Here is a 21,941-nt window from a genome sequence, read left to right on the forward strand (position 1 = left end):
CAATATAGAAAATAAACACATAAATGCACAAGATATCTTTACTCAGCAACATGAATAAACATTCTAGCTCAACATACAAATCACGGGCACGTGCAGCACATATTTCATTTATGCAAACACGGAGCGCACGTTATGACATCAGTCTAAATCCCACCTCTCATATTTATCCTGCCAAGAGATGATTAAAAATACCCGGATTTTTACTGTAAAAAAAAATCTTGCTCACTGAGATACAGAAATTACAAAATATGTGTGTAAACGTTGCAATAACTCTGGGCCATACCCGTGGGTGGTGTCATCGGAAAAAAGCGGAGGCCAGAGCTGATCGATGACACCGCCAGACATTAGAGCAAACGGCTTCGGGGCAGAGGCATCAGCCCCCTGCTGAGAGAGGCATTACAGGCGAGAGACCCAACACTGCCCCCCCCCCCCCCCATGGAGCTTGACGGTGCAGAGTGCTCGGTCGCTTCGCGTGACCCTCGACGCTATCGTCGCCGCCGGTGGCCGTCACATTCCCGCCCCGTGCCGTCACCTGTGCTCGCCGCTCTTGTGAGTGAATTTATCGGAGATGCCGAGCCGCGAGCGTGACCTTACGGAGGGTGGGGTGGGGTCACGAACGGCCGTGCCCAGGAAGTGCTCAGGGAGTGGTGACCGCTACATGGGCCAGAGAGAGGAGTTTGGTGCCAGCTGATGTGCCAGTAAGAATAATGTTCCTTTATTTATCCAGCAAAGACTCGCCAAGTCTCAGGGCATTCAAATGGAGGGTGCTGCATTGGAATGTTTGGAAAATTCAATAAGTTAGTGGTTGATTTAACTTGAAAAATTCGTCTGCTGCTATAATTACGTAAGTGAGTTTGGGCAGGAGACATTGCGCGAAGGGATGAGAGTAACAACAGTGACAGCCGAGGGAGGGAACGCACCTTGGACAATGTCCATCGCTGAGACCGGAGCGATGACATCAGCTAATGGAGGGTTAGATCGCAGCATTATGCGGGATGCTGACGGGTTGGACTTCTTCATCAAACTGTGGACTCATAATGGGTGCTGCTGATGATAATTCTAGAATGTTTCTGCAATCGGTCACGGTCATTGATGATCCAGCACTCACTGACTCGCTCTCCGGCGATCGGTCGCCTCCTTTATCGCTCTCCTATCGCTACTGCCTTGGTTACTGTTCCAGGGAACTTACCTCATTGATTCCTTCACCCATGTTGGAGACTCTTGTCTACCCGAGTGACCGTACCCGCCCCCGTGTCGACCCCGTGCCACCAGATGTCCCTGAGCGACGCGCTGCTGCGGCTGGTCGGCTGCACCCAGCACCACCTGCGCTGCGTGCGTCCCAACGAGGCCGGCCGGCCCGACGCCTTCGAGGCCGAGCTTGTGTCGGCCCAGCTGCGGCACGCGCGGGTGCTGCACACCGTCCGCCTGCGCCGCTTCGGATTCCCGGCGCGACTCCCGTTCGCCGACTTCCTGGACCGGTGAGTTGCCCGGTGCTGCCGGCTGGAGGCTCTGTTTGGTGCAGTTCTGTTGCTGTGTGTGTGTGTGTTAGCGTAGCGGTGAGCGCTACGCTGCGCTATGAGCCTGGCGACCCGGGTTCGATTCCCGCTCATGGCCAACATCAGTGACGACTGTCTGAACCGGTTCTGGGCGGCCGGGCGTGGTGTTGGCCATCCGTCACCACGTGTGCCGTGCCGAACTTTATAGGTGCTCACTAACAGCACTTGCTTCTACAGTCTGTTCAGGCTATGCGGGGGATCTTTGCCTTTGTAGTGGTGTTAAAATCAAACTACAACTCAAGATGCCGTGCCGAGCCATTGCGAAATTGTCATGTATAATAATTGGAGTTTTACTGGATAGTGGAATTGTTGCATCGATTAGAAACAATCAACGCGTAACTTACTCTCAGCGATGAGTGCTGTTCGATGCTTAACAATGCACTGTGACCTTCCACCTCTTTGCTACCAGTGGCTGCCTCTTCTCTGTGCAGTGCCTCCAATTGTGCCTGGCCTTAATATTGAAAGCCGTGACAAAATATATATAATAGGCCGATATTTTGGTACATGGCCCTTTTTGAGGGCACAATAAAATCAATCGGAAAGACTAAAAGCGATCGATCGAAGACCGATTTTCAACGAAGCAGCCCCGTGTCCTCTCGTCACATCGGCTACGGCTCCTCCGAGTGGACGCCGGCTTTTTTTATTGTCGTACTTGAACGTCGACGAGCAACGCGCGACGTCTCCCGGCCCTGACCCCCTGACTGACCTCCACCCTCGCCGAGCGTCCAGCTCGTGGCAGTGGCTGACAACCTCGCCCGGCCTCAGTGGTCACAGCAGCGAGCGACACGGAAAGAGACGACGTGGCCAACGCAGCCTCGGCGACGTCGCGAGTCGCCGTCTTAGGTCACGCGTCTTAGGTCACGCGTCTTAGGTCACGCGTCTTAGGTCACGCGTCTTAGGTCACACGTCTTAGGTCCCGCGTCTTAGGTCACGCGTCTTAGGTCACGCGTCTTAGGTCACACGTCTTAGGTCGCGCGTCTTAGGTCCCGCGTCTTAGGTCACGCGTCTTAGGTCACGCGTCTTAGGTCACACGTCTTAGGTCACGCGTCTTAGGTCACGCGTCTTAGGTCACGCGTCTTAGGTCACACGTCTTAGGTCACACGTCTTAGGTCACGCGTCTTAGGTCACGCGTCTTAGGTCACGCGTCTTAGGTCACGCGTCTTAGGTCACACGTCTTAGGTCACACGTCTTAGGTCACGCATCTTAGGTCACACGTCTTAGGTCACGCGTCTTAGGTCACACGTCTTAGGTCACGCATCTTAGGTCACACGTCTTAGGTCACGCGTCTTAGGTCACACGTCTTAGGTCACACGTCTTAGGTCGCGCGAGGCTCGCTCTCGAATCCCCACGGTGCCCTGGCGCAGAACTTCCCCCTGCCAGGCTGGGCCGCGTTGCCTTCCCTCTCTTGCCCGATGGGTGCTGGTGATGGTCGGGGTTGAGATCTCTCCTCTCCGATTCGCGGGCAGAATATTTGGAGATGTTTGAAGCGAATCATTCGGATTTTGCCGTTGTGTCGTTTGCTTTTGTCCGTGCTCTTTTAGCGCCCTGAGAACGATCGTTTAAGGCTGCCTTATATGTTTAAATTATTTTTATATTTATACACAAATAAGTAAAAACTCAACATATTTCGTCAGTAACACTGTGTGGCATTAAAAGAACAACAGTCCTTCTTCATAGCACATAAAGGGCTATTTCCCGAAACGTCACCTATTATACATGTTCTCCTTTTAAGGCCTCAGTGTTTGTTGATGGACGTGTGTGTTTCTTAAAGGTGCGCGTGCACCACTCACAATGCCTTGCACAGCATGCTGGTGCAATTGCAGGCGTTTAGACACAACAGCATACAGCTAATAACAGTAATTTTTATCGATGTTTAGTAAACAATGCTGTCATGCTAAATGTCGGGTAGCGCACGAAGCAAGGGGTCCTTGGTGCAGAGCGGCCATGAAGGAATGGAGCTCACCCTTCCCCTCCAGGTTTAACCCCCGAGACGTGCCTCTCCCTTGCCTCCCCGAAGCCACGGGTTTCCACGGCGAGCTACAATAACAACAACAACAACAACATCATCCTCATCCACAGTCGTCCCCGACGCACGTTCTGACGTTTCGCTCATTCGGCTGAAAATCAAAAAAAAATTAATCCCCTGGGGAAAGAGAAAATGAAAGCGCACGTGGCGTCGCCGACGGGCCGTGCCTGGCAAGGTCACCGGCGTGGCGGGATCTGTCGTCCCGCGCGCGCCGTTCCTCCGCCGGCGACAAGCGACCGCGGGCTCCCAGCCCCGTCGCTTTCATCTGCGAAGGTCGCCGCTTTGCTCCGGAGGACTCCGCCGGAATCCTTTTTAGGTTCCGCCTCCCCGCGAGCGGGCTGGGGGGCACGGCCGCTGTGATCAACCGCCTGCGTGCGCCGGGCCACCGCCGCGTATTAAAAATACATTTCGAGGAGGAGGAGGAGGAGGATAAAAACAGCCGCGCGTCAGAATAGCGGCAACGAGGACGGCTCGCTCGGTCGCCCGCTCAGGCCGCTCGCCTTCAACCCCTCGATCGAGGCGAGCGTGCAGCGGTACGTAATTGGGCCGTTGATGTGTGATGTTGAAGGACGTAAAATCTCGTTGCGCGCTTCACGTGTCCATCACCCTGCGAGCTCGACAGTGTTTACACCTTAACCAGAGTCCCCTGGGGCGCGTGTGTGTGTGCGCGCGCGCGTGTGTGTGTGTGTGTGTGCGCGCGTGCGCGGCGAGGTGAAACGAGTGCACGTTTGGGCGACGCGCAAGCCGGCTCGTGGTTTATCCTCCATGCCGAACGCCGTCTCCACCGAGCCTCGTGGCCGAGTTTTTATTCATACAGCAGCCCACGGTGCGCACGATGCTGTCGTCGGTCGCGCCGTGGCATCAGTCACAAGAGTAATGCCGATGTGATAACCTAAATCCCACATTTGAAACGTTTTAATTCAGAAAAATGAGAGGGCACCCATGGTTATCTGAGGCCCCATTTTGGGGCCAACATGGGCCTTGAACCTCAGGCCGCAAGGACCGCTGCCCGTGGCCTGTTGCTGTGGAGGTCACGACGACCAAAACTCCAATTAGCACGGTTGTCTACGTACGGTACGAAAGAAGTTTAACACACGTGCATTTACGTACACGCGTATCCCCAGCTTTGGTGTCCACGCTCAAATATCACGAGACACAAATGGTGAAAAACCCAGCAACTTTCACAATCGCCACTTGTCCAGGAAACGATTGCAGAAATACGTGGGCGACGGAAACTTTGATCACGGGCGAATTCAAATGACCATGCCTTCCGTCGCGAGGCTTCCAATGCACCAACAACTCGTTCATGTGAATTCGAGCCATGAACTCGCGACCCATGTGCAAGGATCGATGTTCTTTTCTCTTTGTGCATTGCCTGTAATGAGTTCACGTGACCCCGGCAAACACGAGCGGCCATTTGCGTTCGCCAAAATTCTTGAATCGAATCCCGAATCTGATTTGCGACAATGCCTCGGGACGGTAAGGGGGGGGGGTAAGTTGGGAAAGATGGGGGGCAGGGCGGGGTACGGGGGGGGTGGGAAGATGGGGGGGGGCAGGGCCGGGGGGGGGTTTGTGGGTTGAACACAGTGCTGCAACTGAGACGACGCAGTCTGATGGACCGAGGCCCGGTTACCGTAGATCATGTCACCAGACTTTCTGTCTGCACCTCACGGCAATGTGTGTGCTTGGCTGGCTATAAAACCGATATATTTTTTCCCAGCAGTGAGTCTTCCTCTCCATCCCAGGCTCTGCGAGGTCTCGTGGCTCCGCGGGCCACTCCGGAGGTCTCCCTCCGCCTATTTCTGTAAACGGAGAAGCTGTTGGCATTGCGTTCGTGCGTCAAATTATTCCACAGTGACACCCGTCCGGTCCGCTTCTGTGGACCTATTTTGCCGCTGTTGCCTTCAACTGTCGTTTGCTGTGGGCATTGTGCCCGCAAGTCCGTCCGGTGGCATCATTGTGGGCTGCGGGGAATTTAAAACAGTTGATTCGTCGCTATCACGTGGCTGAGCCCTTGCTGCCCGATCACAGGCAGAAGCTCGGGTTGCCTGTGGCCAACTTTCAATTGAGCCCCGGCAAATGTAACCATTAACGCCCCATTGATCTGCGGTACGATGGTCACCTTGTAATTAAAGACCTGACATTTGTGCGCTGCGCAGCGCTAATGGAAACGTTCAGGTTTGTCCGAGGACGCCGTCTTTTCGGCGTGAGTGGCCGGGGGGAGGTGACGGGCACCCCCCCCCCCAATCCCCCCCACCCAGCTCTCTCAGCTGGCAGGATGAAGGCTGCACTTGCCCGCAGGAAGTCTGCGATCGATGAGGAGCGAAAGGAAAAAAAGGGCTTGCGTGAGGTGCAAGCCGCTCGCTGCGCCAGTTTATGCAGTTTCAGAGGTTCGAATCACGTGATTATAATGTCAATGGTCGTCCAGGGTTGTGACGCTCCGCCACGTAGGATTTGCTTGCTCTCGAAGAAGAGAAAACGTCTCAGAGCGGCGAGGAACCAGAGGGAAGTGGGAAAGGCTGCAACCACGTGGTTAGCCGGCACCAACAGTTGGCCAAGATCTGCAGTCCTCTTATATATGAAGGTGTTGTCGGCGAATTCGTGGGTGTTTACTTGTGGTGGGAAACTGGAGCACCCGGAGAAAACTCACTTGTGCAAGGGGGGTAACCCTCTGTCCCGTACGGATGGAACAGCTGGAGGCCACATTTTGCTGTACCGCAAACCAGGGGACGGCACCTCTTCAAGGCCCACGGGAAGGGAGATTTACAACATCTGTGTGGCGATCCAACAACCCTCGCTGCTGCCTCCACTGGGCTGGACAATAAGCCACGTGCATGGCCACCACCTCCCTGACCCAGCGTTGTTCTGAAAATTACCAAAGTGGGCCACCTGCATTGCAAGAAATCCAAGCTGTTCATGTGTGAGTCAGTGAGGCTGTGAGTCAGAGGGCCTGAGTGTGTGTTAAGTGTAGAGTCGTGAGTTGACTGACCACAAGGAACCAGTGGAGCTTAACGTGGTAGTAATGGTGAGCCAAGCATAACCTGTGGCCTTTGACCAAGATAAAATAAAAACGGAGCAAAACAGTTCGCTATGATGATCGTCAAAGGTTTTTACACATTTTAAACAACTTTCCCATTTCTAGATATGGCTTTGATTTATTTGAGGGTTAGGAATAAGCAACATATTTACGGGTCATTACGTTTGTACTTTTGTTCAATGTACCTTTCATTAGTTGTGTACAAATTATAAGGTTAAAAGGGTTTGGATGAGGCTTAAGGTCACTCGTACAATCATACCATGCAGTCATGGAACGCCTCTGAGAGGCCGTCTACAGAGGAGATGGAACAATGAAATCACCTCGTGTGCAGGTGCTAGGTGCATTATTACATCGCAGCATTGTAAGATTGGTGAAGACACAGAGAGGCTATCGTCTAGCAGTGGATTGATCATGGCTGATGATGATCATCACCATGCACTACTATTTTGAGCGATATAAGTATGGCCTTGTCGATATGCCTGATCATCGATTAAATGTCTCATGTCTGGCTCTCTGCTCCACCGTCATCATGGAGGAAGCGATGTAATCACTCGGTTTTAATTCGACGCTTCTTGCAAAATCGGCATAAACTTGTGGCCACAATGAGTCGACACCGATAGACAACGATCGTCTGGCTCTCACCTGTGCCGCTTGTAAATATTATCACCCTGATGAGTACCTACCTGGGCATGGTCCTATGACTGGGACCATGGCTCATGGAAGCCTCTTGTCTGCCATCAGCAGAGGGCACTGTCTTCTCTCAGAGCCAGAGCTCAGCCGTTGGCACTGCACCGCGACTCACCCAGTACTGTGCGTAGTTTGTAATAATGAGACCTTAACCAGCGGTCCTGTCTGCTGGACATCAATGGCTTTCATCTCTGTGTTCTGCGTAAAACATATTATGGCAGCAGACCGACAACATGTCTCTACTCTTGGGCACACCCAAATACCTGGACAATTCCTTTGTAAGAGTTGCTTCATTTTCCACCTTGGCAATGTTTTCTCTGTAAAAGCAAGGTGTTTACTCCCTCCGGGTTAACGAGTTAAACGCACATTTGCGATGTACGCAAATAAGGAAATGAATCGACGTTTCGCGGACGTTTGCGAACAAATCGGTGTTTGTATCCAGACGGAGCCGTCGGCAACAAAATCGACCGGCGCGTCGCCACGCAGAACAATTCGTGAAAAGCAAACAAACAAACGACTGCCTACACAACAACATTAATAGAAACAAATAATGAATGCGAGATTATGGACGGACGTCAAACCTCCGCTGGCTGATCCGAGCGAGCGCGTTCAGCCGTGGCGAGAAATATTTTAGAATTTCCCCCATTTCCCCTGGGAATGAGATCAGTTGCCAGAGACAATAATGACGCCCGTAATGGGGCAGCTGCCTCGCTCCGTCCTCTGCTCTTGCAGATGATGATTGTCGTGCCTTCTGCTGGCGTCAGGTTCAAGCATGTAATGGGACACCGGGTCTCCCATGCACACGCTCACTGGCGTATCTTCCTAATGACTTGTCTCAATTACACCCAACTCGACAGCCACTTACACTCGGGCTGGCATTTCCTCTCCTTGTGGTGGACGGGAATATGCTATTAAAACGGTAATGCTATTTGTGTCCTAGGTGTGGCTGGGTGTCTCTGGGGCCTAATGATCCTCCCCTGTCGTAGCCCTGAGCGAGCTTCGCTGGGATAGCCTGGGTTCCAATTCTGATATCTCACTCGAGTTGCCAGGCAAAAACAGCCACATGAGACTAAGTGCAGGGAACGAAGAACGGCGTGGTTTTGGACGCGTCATGTGACTAATCCCCCCCGAACATGGATCTTGTACCTGGCCGTGTGATACAAAAGTGGAAGGAATCAGGAGTAGAGGCCAAGATGGGAAGCCGGTGGAATAGAGGCAACGGCTCAAGCTGTAGGAGGGAAATTATTGAGACTGAGCGACGCAGTGATACTGGTTAAAGAAAGAGAACAGCGGTGGAAATGAATCAAGTCCCGTTGTCGTTAATGAGCTGACGAAAGGGAAAAGATGGTGAAGATGATGATGAAGATCGCTTATTGATTAAAAGTGGTCTTCAACTATAAGGCGTTTAATTACCTGAGTCTGGTCATGTATTAATGTGCAACATAAAGACATTCCTTTATGAGTTTGTTTTTATTTCATTCATCCTAGTTCACTCCCAAGACTTTGTTCAGTCAACACATCTGGTTAATTTAGTTCACTGGTACAGCTGAGGCGACCGAATTCTGTCTAGTGATTGTGTAAGATGATGCACCTTTTAAACTTGAGCCCATTGTGCAAGGCAAACACGCGTCTGTGTTGTAAGCAGCATAGAGGTGTAACAATGGATCACGTGAGACACGCCGAGGGTAGTCACGGGGTATAACAGCGTTGACCAATATACATCAGGACAGTCCAGAACGGAAACGGCATTAAAGCTGAGCAATACATTAAAAGTTAAGTAACCCTAGCCCGCACTGATGCTCGTGGGCCAGCCGGTAGACTGTCCCCAGAGTGCCGTGTGAACACACAACCACGGCCCCACCTCTTGACCCCGCGGCATCGCCCCGGGGCTCCCCATGGGCCATTACATCCTCCTAATCTCCTAATGGGGGGCACGTGGTCACTGTGGGGGGGGGGGGGCAGTGCAGACGGGTGGTCTGCGTGCACTCTGCTGTCGTGCGCGTTCCGTGAATTATGGCGATTGAACGGGGACCAGAATTTATGTTCATCGTAGTAAACTCATTTTCATTTTACCAGGTAAGGCCCACTGAGTTCTATCTTTTCAGAAGCGACCTGGCCACAAATGATAGCTTGTTGATTCTGACCGTGGAGGGTAAGCCCGGAGAAAAATCCACGTGACCACGGTGAGAACATGCAAACTCCAAATATACAACAGGCGTCAGGGTCGGGATCAAACCCATGACCTTCTGTATATACCAGGCGGGGTAGTTAACATCTTGCCACTGCGACACCCCAATAAAGTAAGGGATCCTGCTTGCTGGTCAGCCGATGTCTGTTACAGGCGGAGTAAGGATGGCTTGGAAGGTAAAATCGGTCAAGGATTACCAAATGCTCAGCCTCTTATGGGTAACTTGATAATGCGTGGAGAAATTCGCCATCCCTTCCCACCAGCGATTCAACGAATTCTCACGATAAAGAGTCTATTACATTAGTGCAAATCGTGATACTCCGTACACTATTACTACTGGGCATCTGTGAAAAAGAGCTTCATAGCTCATCGGATTTCTCCAGGATAAAATATAGATTCTGAAATTACATGGAGACGGTCTCTCCGTGCTAGTGAAGGATAAACTGGCTACTGCCACATGAACGTGTAATGTCTACCATCGAATCAGTGACACCAGTAGAGATGAGTGAGGCTGCCACGCTCATTTGCGCGCGGAGACAGTTTGACGTAAAGACGAAGCGCCCCCAAGGTCAAATGCTGGAAATCCCTCATGAGCGCTCGTCTCGAGCAGTCGTGTAAGATCTGGATGGGACCCGTTTAATTCTTACTTTGCAGCTCACCTCGGTCGTCTCCTAATTGTGAGGGCGCATCCTGAATGAATGTTGTGCGGTGTAGTGATGCCCTGGTTAGACTGTATTATTATTATTCTGAGGTTTTTTTTCACCCAGGAAATTCTTATTGAGTCTGTTTGTAACTTCTGCCATTTTATGTCGACAGGGCTTTGTGGGTTGACGGTGATTTTGGCTTTCCCACCAAAACACCATCTTACAAACAACAGACCTCTGCCTACAGTAGTTACAATCCCAGATTGGGGGAAGCCTTGCAAATGAATTGACACGCGAATTGGCACGCGAATTGACACGTGAATTGACACGCGAATTGACACGCGAATTTACACACGAATTGACACGTGAATTGACACGTGAATTGACACGTGAATTGATCCGTGAATTGACACGTGAATTGACACGCGAATTTACACGCGAATTGACACGTGAATTGACACGCGAATTTACACGCGAATTGACACGTGAATTGACACGCGAATTGACACGCAAATTTACACGCGAATTGACACGCGAATTGACACGTGAATTGATACGTGAATTGACACGTGGTTTGACATGTGAATTGACACGCGAATTGACACGCAAATTGACAAGTGAATTCACAGGCGGTTTGACACGTGGTTTGACATGTGAATTGACACGTGAATTGACACTTGAATTGACACGTTAATTGACAGTTGAATTGATACGTGAATTGACACGTGAATTTAAACGCGAATTGACACGCGAATTGACACGCGAATTGACACGTGGTTTGACACGCGAATTCACACGTGAATTGATACGTGTATTGACACGCGAATTAACAGGCGGTTTGACACGTGGTTTGACGCGTGGTTTGACACGTGAATTGACACGTGGTTTCCATGTTGACAGGTACAGGGAGCTGTCCTTGGTGCTGATCCCTCTGAGGAGCAAGATGGCCCCTCAAGAGAAATGCCGTCGCATTCTGCAGTGCTGCGGACTACAGGAGTGGCAGGTAGCACGCAGCACAGCACCGCTCGCTACAGCACCACTCGCACATGCATCACACACGGTAGCATCGCGTTATGACTTGGGCGGTGGTGGCTATGCCGCACGTTGCCTGTGATCCAACACTTTGGAGGCAGTTAGCATTCGCGGATCGCCCCAAAGATGTTGTGACGCTCCCTTTCCGGAGGGCGTCGGGGACGTGCCATACCCTGGCTCACCAGGAGAAGGTGGCACATCAAAATGTTGACTCCACCTGTTCCATCAGTATGGGATAGAGTGTTGTCCCCGCTCATGTGTGAGTTTTCTCCAGGTGCTACGGTTTCCTCCCAAGTGTGAACACTCATTTGTTGGCCCATAGCAGCTTAACATAGAGGATCGCAGAGCTTGGAAGAAATGTTGGCAGTGGCCCTCTGCCTCGCTGGCTGCCTTCTTACTTGTCTGTGGTTCCTCGTACCTTTGAGTCTACGAGAAGCGAGTGAGCACCATACAGCGGCAGCGCGTTACAAGTTCTTCATATTATTAGCATCACAGCTAAGCATCATCACACAATGCCACACGCGCAGCAGCATCACACAGAGCATCACACAGGTTACCGAATGCAGGGTTACACAGCATCACACACGGCTTCACTTGCACGCTTCGTTACTCACGTGCATCATCCCACACGGCAGCATCATCACGCGCGCAACATCACAGCACAGCATCAATCACAGATCGCCGACTTGCAGCTTCGCACGGCAGTATCACAGACCCCGTCGAACAAAGCGGCACCGCTCAATGTAATGCCGCACGGCAGACTGATATTCTACCCCTGACATGCATCATCACGCACAGCATCACTCACAGCATCTCGCCCACTGTTCACCGCAGCATCGCGCTCACTTCGTCTCGGCTGCCCCCTCCGTGATGTGCCTGTGCCCGGCGTGTTAGCTCACGCAACCGAAGAGTGCGAATGGTGAGGCGAGTGAGCTTTGTTATATTGTGTCTTGTATGCGCATTATAACAGAGTACTCAACCCACATTTGGTGGGGTAGAAGTTAAAATCCCTGTAGGGGGTCGACTCGGCTCATCATTCCGAACGGGGTTCACAAAGCGAGTACGGCAGTGTGAGACGTCACTGGCGGTTATCCACATTTCTATGACTTCACCATAGAAATGTGGAATTGCCACCACTGGCTCTGTGGGCCACCAATATAAATAAGATTCCGCTGCACAGGTATTCGAGCACGAGTACACTTTTATTTTCTATATTTAAAAATATATATTCACTTGATTTTGGATATTACTCAGAATATGGTTAGATGGAAAAAGTCATTTTAATGATCTTGGGATAGGGCTCTTAATGCACTGGTGATGTATTTTGGATACATTGCATAGCATAAATTTAATATAATATATCCATGAATGCAGATATCTTCACTCAATTAAATCGTGTTTTACCCATAAATATCCATGAATTATAAAGCTCTTGTTGTTGATGTCCATCAGCATTCAGTCACATTCTGCTATGTACACACCTTCTCCAAACCTCAACTCGCCGGGTAAAATCTTCCACTGAATTTAGCCTCACGCCTGGCCCGAAATTGCTCTGTGCATTGTTGACTGCATCTTGGATTCTCTTTCTTTGTTATCGAATATAAAAAGTTTGTCGATTAACCTTCGTGTTTAACGGTCACCGCAAATATACATATTGCACAACAACGGTTGCTCCCCCAACCCGCTAACTGTTGAAGCTTCTGCTTTACTTACTTTGAGCGTTCCTTCCATTTTATAGTTGTCATGCACAATATTTCCATGACGTTATGCACGACTAAACCTGGTCGATTCACATCCTCACTAATTATCGTTTCCAGTCGGGTCGCTCGACCAGCCACGTGGCTCAGCGTTCGAGCGAGCGGCTCGCAATGGGAAAGGTTGCGGGTTCAAATCTCGGTTTGGGGGTTGACTCAGCGGCATCATCGCCTCATCCCGGGATCGATCAAATGAGCGCCACTTTGTGGAAAATCAACAGCGCGTGCCCTGTGGTTGGACTCGCCTCTGCCATAGTAATGTGGAATTTACATTACTGGCTAAGGACTGCGAGAAGGAGACGAGCACCGCCTCAATGCTCATATTTTTTTGCATCTAATTCACCCAAAAGTTATCATTAACAAAAGACGTGTATCAATAGCGTGCTGTCCTTGTGGGCTGCTGCCTCAGCTGACCCATACACGGCCGAGCGTATCTCCACAATCGCTGTCGGTGTAACTGCCGTGTGCATAACAGGCTTGCACGGCACAACGACAGAGACAAATAACCCCTCTTTCAGCCTTAACAATAGACTGTTGGGGCAAGTGCTGTTAGCGAGCACCTATGAAGGCGCTCCCCAAAATACGCACACACGCACGCACTCGCACACACGCAAACACACGCAAACACACACGCACACACACGCGCGCGGAATCAATGGCAACCGCTTGGTGAAAAGAATTTGAAATCAGAGGCAGCAACCCCCCTGGGTTTTCGCGCTGCGTCGGGGAAAAAAAAGGGCCTCCCGTTTGCCCCCCCCCCTCCACCGCCTCCCTGGGCTGCTCCCTGCGTTCGCTGGGCCGTGCATGAGCCACGGGGCCTCCTGCGTCATCCCGCTGCTGGAGCGAATGTCGTCTGTCGTTCCACCTCGCCGGGAATGATTGCCGCGAGCGCGGTGACGTTTGCAGGGGACTCTGGAATGAGCCGTGTGTTGCCTCTAACGAGATCAGCCTGAAGGCGCCGAATCTCGGGAGCCCACGGTGACGCTTGTGCCCGGTTTAGTCGCTGGATCGGAGACTGCTGGGGAAAATCAGATGTGGTGTTTATAACAAAAGCACATGACCGCAGGTGGTCATTCTTTTGGGATATAATAACTTACTGTCAGCGCACGAACGATGACTGCTCATGACACCGGGGAGAAGCACGCTTAATCTGCACGGTGTAAAAAGGTCGTACACGCTATGATGACATCATCATTGTCGTAGTACTTTTTTTTTACATTCTCAAGATATGAACATTTCTACAACAGCCAGTCATTTCACATGGCGTCCGAGGTGAAGGCAAAAGGTGCAGCCCCTGCAATTGCTCACTCACTCCGCTGCTTGCGGAAGGGCATCGATTAGGGGGAGCTCCAGAGAGCCCCTGTGAAGTTGTATTTGGCCTACTCTTCCATGCTGGCCAGACATCTTAGAATAGGTGGCAGTACCCACACTTTGCCCCACCACACGCGCCTAACTGTGGTGTACCCACGCACACTGCTGGGTTGGACAGGGGGGTGAGCTGGGGGGTGGGATTGGATTTAAGAAACTTTCCCACTGCAAGTCCATCGACGCTGACTGATTTCACCGTAGCAGCACCCTCTCTCTGCAGTCGAGTTTGTATGCCCGTTTCACAACACGAAGAACCGCTTAGCGGCGGCGATGCCGTCCGCGTCTCCTGCGCTGACCGCTGCGGGCGGCGAGGCCACTGCATGCCGGTGAGGCCACTGCATGCCGGTGAGGCCATTGCATGCCGGTGAGCAGCCGCGGTCGCACGGCCGGAGCTGACTACAGCCGCCGGCCGCTCCCAGCTGTCGTTGCGTCGCGCGGGCCGGGGAGCGGCGAGGCTGGGGCTCGCGCAACGCGCAGCCTCGGGGGACCCGGGGCACCCTCGCTGGCCACACCGCCGCCGGCGGCTCTTGCGCCTCTTGATTTGTTCGTTCATTCACTCGTTCGTTCATTCGTCCTCAAGGGCACATCGAGATGGACAATGCAAGCGGTGGCCGGGGAGACTGGAGGTTAATGCATTCATTCATCGTGCATGGTCAGCGAAAGGAGCTTTGCCCCAAACGCGTGACCTCTTGCGAGAGCATTCACGCAAACTGCTCTTGCTGCCATAATTTATAGGACTCATTCATAACACCTCCGAGGTTCCGGGTTCAATTCTGGGCTATTCAAAGCGGGTTCTCGACTATTATTTCGCCCCTCCGATTAGCACGGTTTGACTACGTACTTTGCGAAAGACATTCCACGGACATAATGGTTTGATGATGTCAGGCCACTTGCCATTGGCCGCACGAAGGGACTATTGTGTATATTGAGCCTGCGTCTTCATTCAGCGGTGCCTACCGAGGCTGCAGAAAAGACCAGGTGTGTGCTGTCCGCGGCAATGCGGGGGGATGGACATTGGGGATCCTCATATCGACGAATTCACGCCGCTTGTTTGTGGGTGAACTGAAAATATGATGAATTTTTCCAGATGGCCTCCACTTACGCGCAATAAGAAAATGTGACACATAACAGGAGTTGCGATGGAATTTTCTGCAGGGCGTGTTGGGAGTTCGGGAAATGGCCAATCAAGACCCGCGTATGATAGGATACGTTTCCCAATGTTACTCCACTTATCAACAACCAAAAATTGCAGATAATAGGAAGCCATTGCACAATGCAGGATTGGAAAACATGCGTACATTATGCATGTGCATAGACAGGAAGGACAAGTTCAAAGGGCTCGCATAATGCACATGCGTAATGTACGTTGCTTCAGTAATCCCCCGGTGCAGGGGACAGAGTGGGGATCAAACCCGCGTCCGTTGTCAAAAAAGTTCCAAGTTTTATTTTGATTTTACCAGGTAAGGCCCACTGAGCTACGTAGCTCTTTTTCAGAAGCGACCTGACCACAAACGGTGGCTCAGCGAAGTGGCTTATCGCGTGGGAGTTTATAGCGGCCACATACTCTAAACGCACGTTTCGAAATCTGGAGGGGAAAATCAAAGGAGCCGGAGGAAAATCTACAACACCACTGAGATGACACGGAAACTCCAAATCTAAAGGCATAATGGTCGGGATCAAACCCACGACCTCATGTACACCAGGCGAGGTAGTTAACATCTAGCCACCGTGATCTATACAAACCTGGTCACGCACGCACACACCTACTGGGTTACAATCAGCACCCCCAACAGTCCGGGGAATACGGGATAATTATTCCTCTTTGGGGCGGTGTCATTGACGATCGCGCGCACGTTCATCACGCACACCCACACTCGGACTCCATTGACGTCTCCGTTCCAAGCACCGTGCTTGGGACGGAGACGAGACCGCTCCTCCGGGTGCGATTTCCTCCCCTCTCTTCGAGGTGCCCACGCGCCCTCGGCTCCCTCCGGCTTCCCGCTCGCCGCTAAGGGTGCCAAACGCTTCGGGCGGTGGCGGCGAGAGGAGTTCGCTCCGATCCCCACGCATCCCCCCCCCCCCCCCGTGCAATGAGCCTTCCCTGCGCCCCCCCACCCCCAGCGCCTGTGTGGCGGCGGCGACGCGCCAGCCCTGCCTTCTTCATCGCAGCAAATCGCACGCACCTGTGCCTTGATAAAATTACTTTGCAGCGCGCCGGGCGGGGAGGAAGGAGCGACGCGCGAGATCGCGATAGAAGCGGCGGCCCGGCGATCTGAGACCGCGTAGGCACGCACACGCACGCGCAGAAGCCATTTATTTTTTCATATTTCGCAGGAGCAAGCAAAAAAATATATGTTTTTAACTCGTGTTTTTTTTGTTGCATTAAATAAAACGAGCCCGGAAGGTATTTCGATGGGTTGTATGGCTTGCCGCGCCGTGCTCGGATACTAGGGACGGTGTATTGGTGGCTGCCGGCATCGCCGCCGGATTGACTGCTGCGAGGGCAATCGCCGCTCGCCGGCGTGGGTGTTGGTGATCCACGCTCGCTCGCTCGCTCGCCTGCTGCCGCTGCCAGCGCCAGCTCCTCCCGGGAAGCGGCGCCACCATGTCGGGGTTGCACTGTGACACTAGAAGTCTGCCCGTGTTGGTAATGTTGAGTGTGCTTCGCGCGCGCGCGCGTGTGTGTGTGTGTGTGTCCTTTCTAGGGAGCGGTCATCATCACGGTTAGCGCACCGTGATGAGGACCCGGCCCGGCGCGATTTTCAATTTCCGCACGCGGTCAACATCGCTGGGCGAATATCTGACCTGGTTCTGTACCTCCCCTAGATCGACTCGGCCTTAAATATGTATTGAGTGCGGTGCGTGTAGACATCGGCGCTGCAGAGACGATGGCGGCTGCGTGTGGTGTTGGCCACGCCACCCCCTCGCGTGCCGCCCTGGCATTCCTTGGTGCCACTCGCTCGCTGCACTTGCTCCGACAGCATGTGTAGGCTTCACGGGGGATCTTTGTCTTTGTGTCTTTGTGTTCTTGTACGCGCGCGCACGCCTGCGTTTGAAAATACGCGCGTATGTAAATGTGATTGTCGCCGCTTTGGAGGTCACTTAGAGGTTGATGAAAGAATCCCCCGTGTATCGGTTGTATTTTTTTTTTACAGGAAAGAACAAAAGACGAAATGTGTGTATGACCTTGGCTTAGAAATCCTGTTAATGTCATTATTGAATCCACGCTTGCTTTGTGCAGATTTCCTCGAAAAGAGATAACCCCCTGCTCGCAGTGGAATTTTAATTAAACAGGGCAGACATAAGCGTTGTATTTTAACACATGCCAGCGGAGTTATGCGCGGCATTGTGTCACGCTTTTTTCTATACGGTTAGATGGCTACTGAGGTTAGTAAATCGGCGCGCGCACTCTGCAGTTTTTTTATTATATTAATTCATATCCAGGTGAGAACACATGCGAAAACCGTAAGTCTGAGCAATGGAAGAGCTGGGTGGTGTGATGGTTCAATTGCTACAGCTGGCAGACGATTTATGCGAGGAAATTCACCAAAGCGTGCCATCTGCCGTAGCCTGTTAAAGACCGGGTGCGTCGCACCGTCGGCGAAGGTGTTCTGGAGCGGTTTGCAGTCCCACCATGCGTTGTGGGGTAGCGGTAAGAGAAGGGATTGCGACAAAGCGTGGCGCCAAAGCAGACTACTACACAGTTCCGGTTTTTCGTGAAGTGGAGTTGACTTGTTCTCAAAACGTATATAACTCTTGCTGGTAACAGCTTCTCTTCACAAGGGAGCAGACATCGTGCTTCTCGCAGCAGACATCGCAGCTGTCGCGATTTTCACCCGCAGACGGGCGCTTGCGTTGCGTTCGAAACGTCGTGATTTATTTTAGATTATTTCCACCTACGTGACTTTACCGAAAGAACCAAAGAGTTGACTGTTTTTTTTTGTAGTTTTAGTTTCCATTCCATCGTGTGCATATCCGTCTACAAGCTCCCGTGTTACGCTGCTGGTGTGCGCTGGACCGCGTGGTGTCCGGACTCGTGAGCGCTGGGTTGTAGCGCTCTGGGCCCGTAGCGCTGCGTTGCTGCGTTATGTGACAGGCGCCCCCTAATCCAATGGAACATTCACTGACCAAGCATCTCAAGGCTCACTGATTGCCCCACACATGTTGAACGTTCGGTCTACCAGAGTCTCATCCGCACCGCGTTCAACCACCGCACCGCTGCTCACCACACTTCTCTTGCCGCTTCTTCCCTCGCACCACTCCACTTTGGAATTCCCTCCCATCATCTCTTTTCCTGTCAAGCTCATACAATAACCTCGCGCAATCCTAGAAACTTGTTGCACTCTTATCGACTACACGTTTACGGTGAGAATGATAGTCGGTCGTTCATAGTAACAACAATAACAACCGCTATTTTATGAAGTGCCTTTCATATTGAAGTATGAAAACCCAGTGGAAAGCGTGACGGTCTTTTAGCCTGCACTTTAAACAGGGCTAGGGAGTGGACGGCACAGATGGCTGGACCACTGGGCTCGAGGACTTAGAGAACAGCGTGACCTCGGACTGCTGAGCGAAGGTTGAATGGGGGGGGGGGGGCGGGGGCTGAGAGCACTTTGGGGGTTTTGGTGGTGGGGGGCGCAGTGGGCTGCGAGGGCACGGATCGGCAGGCAGCCGTGAGTCAATGGAGGAGGATCGTGGGGTACGAGCCCGCAGGTCGCTGGTGCCTGCCGTGGGGCCAGGGAGCGTACCGCGTGAACGCGCGCCGCAGGAAGCGATTGTCGCGCGGCCGACTGTCGCCGCAGGCCTGCGTTCACCCGCACCCGCCATGAGGAATTGGTGTGAGCTCGGTCAGAATGTAAATACCAGAAGTTCAAATGGGTCTTTTACACCGTGAGAATTTGAGGCTAAAATGGGCTGGGCCTGGCCAAGGAAACCTTTGAGATTGCCGAAGAGTCTTTGGATTTTTTTTTACTTCGTCATTACATTTAGAAATAATCACTCAACACTAGACTCGGTCAAACACACACAGACTCAGGCTTGATTAACATTCAACAGTTAACTTAAACACGGTAGTTTTTTTTTTACGGCCAATATTATGATTCATAATTGGTGGTGGTTTTTTTGATCGGGAACTTTTTCTTTTTACATGACCTAAACCGGCCAAAAAACCCAATAATGAGTCGTAAGGTTCGTCGAGTAGACTTAAGACTAAAAACACTGCCATGTCCACCACCAAGTGCCGCATATGGCCTCCATTGCAATGGGTCTATCTCGAGCAGCCACCGCCCAGCCAAGTGTTCTTCACTCATTTTCAGAGGGGGGGCGCTCTCGCCGATAAGACATCATCAGTGGGAGGGCCGCCACACCGTTTGAAACCATTTGACGGTTTGACAACAACACGATGACGATGATGATGGGGTGGTGTTGTCACTCTTTGTGTATTATCAGGGGCCGCACGTCAGGGGCCGCTATAAAGGCCACCAGGGGCCGCCAGTGCAATGAAGTACACTGCTCTAGCCTACACTCATTTTTCTGTGTGCAGATGCACGTGTTACTTCTCTTAAAATGTTTACCATGCATGTCAACGATATATACAGTGAGGGAAAAAAGTATTTGATCCCCTGCTGATGGTGCACGTTTGCCCACTGATAAAGAAATTATCAGTCTTTAATTTTAATGGCAGGTTTATTTGAATGGTGAGAGACAGAATAACAACAAAAATCCAGAAAAACGCATGTCAAAAATGTTATAAATTGATTTACATTTTAATGAGGGAAATAAGTACTTGACCCCTCTGCAAAACATGACTTAGTACTTGGTGGCAAAACCCTTGTTGGTAATCAGAGAGGTCAGACGTTTCTTGTAGTTGGCCACCAGGTTTGCACACATCTCAGGAGGGATTTTGTCCCACTCTTATTTGCAGACCTTCTCCAAGTCATTAAGGTTGCGAGGCTGACGTTTGGCAACTCGAACCTTCAGCTCCCTCCACAGATTTTCCATGGGATTAAGGTCTGGAGACTGGTTAGGCCTCTCCAGGACCTTAATGTCCTTCTTCTTGAGCCACTCTTTTGTTGCCTTGGCCGTGTGTTTTGGGTCATTGCTATGCTGGAATACCCATCCACGACCCATTTTCAATGCCCTGGCTGAGGGAAGGAGATTCTCACCCAAGATTTGACGGTACATGGCCCCGTCCATCGTCCCTTTGATGCGGTGAAGTTGTCCTGTCCCCTTAGCAGAAAAACACCCCCAAAGCATAATGTTTCCACCTCCATGTTTGACTGTGGGGATGGTGTTCTTGGGGTCAAAGGCAGCATTCCTCCTCCTCCGAAACACAGCGAGTTGAGTTGATGCCAAAGAGCTCCATTTTGGTCTCATCTGACCACAACACTTTCACCCAGTTGTCCTCTGAATCATTCAAATGTTCATTGGAAAACTTCAGACGGGCATGTATATGTGCTTTCTTGAGCAGGAGGACCTTGCGGGCGCTGCAGGATTTCAGCCCTTCACGGCGTAGTGTGTTACCAATTGTTTTCTTGGTGACTATGGTCCCAGCTGCCTTGAGATCATTGACAAGATCCTCCCGTGTAGTTCTGGGCTGATTCCTCACCGTTCTCATGATCATTGCAACTCCACGAGGTGAGATCTTGCATGGAGCCCCAGGCCGAGGGAGATTGACAGTTCTTTTGTGTTTCTTCCATTTGCGAATAATCGCACCAACTGTTGTCACCTTCTCACCAAGCTGCTTGGCAATGGTCTTGTAGCCCATTCCAGCCTTGTGTAGGTCTACAATCTTGTCCCTGACATCCTTGGAGAGCTCTTTGGTCTTGGCCATGGTGGAAAGTTTGGAATCTGATTGATTGATTGCTTCTGTGGACAGGTGTCTTTTATACAGGTAACAAGCTGAGATTAGGAGCACTCCCTTTAAGAGTGTGCTTCTAATCTCAGCTCGTTACCTGTATAAAAGACACCTGGGAGCCAGAAATCTTTCTGATTGAGAGGGGGTCAAATACTTATTTCCCTCATTCAAATGCAAATCAATTTATAACATTTTTGACATGCGTTTTTCTGGGTTTCGTTATTGTTATTCTGTCTCTCACTGTTCAAATAAACCTACCATTAAAATTATAGACTGATAATTTCTATGTCAGTGGGCAAACGTACAAAATCAGCAGGGGATCAAATACTTTTTTCCCTCACTGTAGCATTCACACAAGGCTAACTCGGATAGAGTAGATAAAACAATCCGTTGTCATTTTTGGATTGGGGTGGCAGGAGGGGGGGGCCTTTGGGTTGTTCAGTAATTGGTGGCCGCAAATAGGCCATAAAAACTCCACACACACGAGAATCCGATTTTGTCTCTCGGGCGAGTGAACCGGGACTCAATCCCCGGGCTCTTCGAGTGCTCTCACGTCGGTGTCATTAGCCTCGCAGCCACCTCGTGTTACTGCATCATAAAAACCCAACATTTCCGTGTGAAAGCCACACATTTTCTCAAACCGGCGATCGTTTGAAATATTGATGAGCTCTCGGGCTCCATGCTGGGAACGCGGATCCCTGCTTTGACTTGCTAATCGCTCTCCGTTTGGGCAGATGGTGAACGACTCCGTTGAAATTAATTAATCGACAGATCTCTCGGACAATAACGTGAT

The 21,941-nt window shown here is 51.4% G+C and overlaps 1 protein-coding gene across 2 annotated transcripts in view; it reads left to right on the forward strand.

Annotated features, from left to right (window-relative positions):
- The window catches only part of MYO16 (myosin XVI), a 244,649-nt gene that overhangs the window by 180,402 nt on the left and 42,306 nt on the right, over positions 1-21,941 (forward strand). For both annotated transcript variants that reach the window (XM_076054072.1, XM_032977714.2), the window contains exons 27-28: positions 1,273-1,478; positions 11,039-11,141. In XM_076054072.1, coding sequence (XP_075910187.1) covers positions 1,273-1,478; positions 11,039-11,141 — 309 coding nt within the window. The remainder of the gene's footprint in view (positions 1-1,272; positions 1,479-11,038; positions 11,142-21,941) is intronic.

Source organism: Petromyzon marinus, chromosome 64, assembly GCF_048934315.1.
Source record: "Petromyzon marinus isolate PM22_M1 ecotype Great Lakes invasive population chromosome 64, UKy_Petmar_22M1.pri1.0, whole genome shotgun sequence".
NCBI classification, from domain to species: Eukaryota; Metazoa; Chordata; class Hyperoartia; order Petromyzontiformes; family Petromyzontidae; genus Petromyzon; species Petromyzon marinus.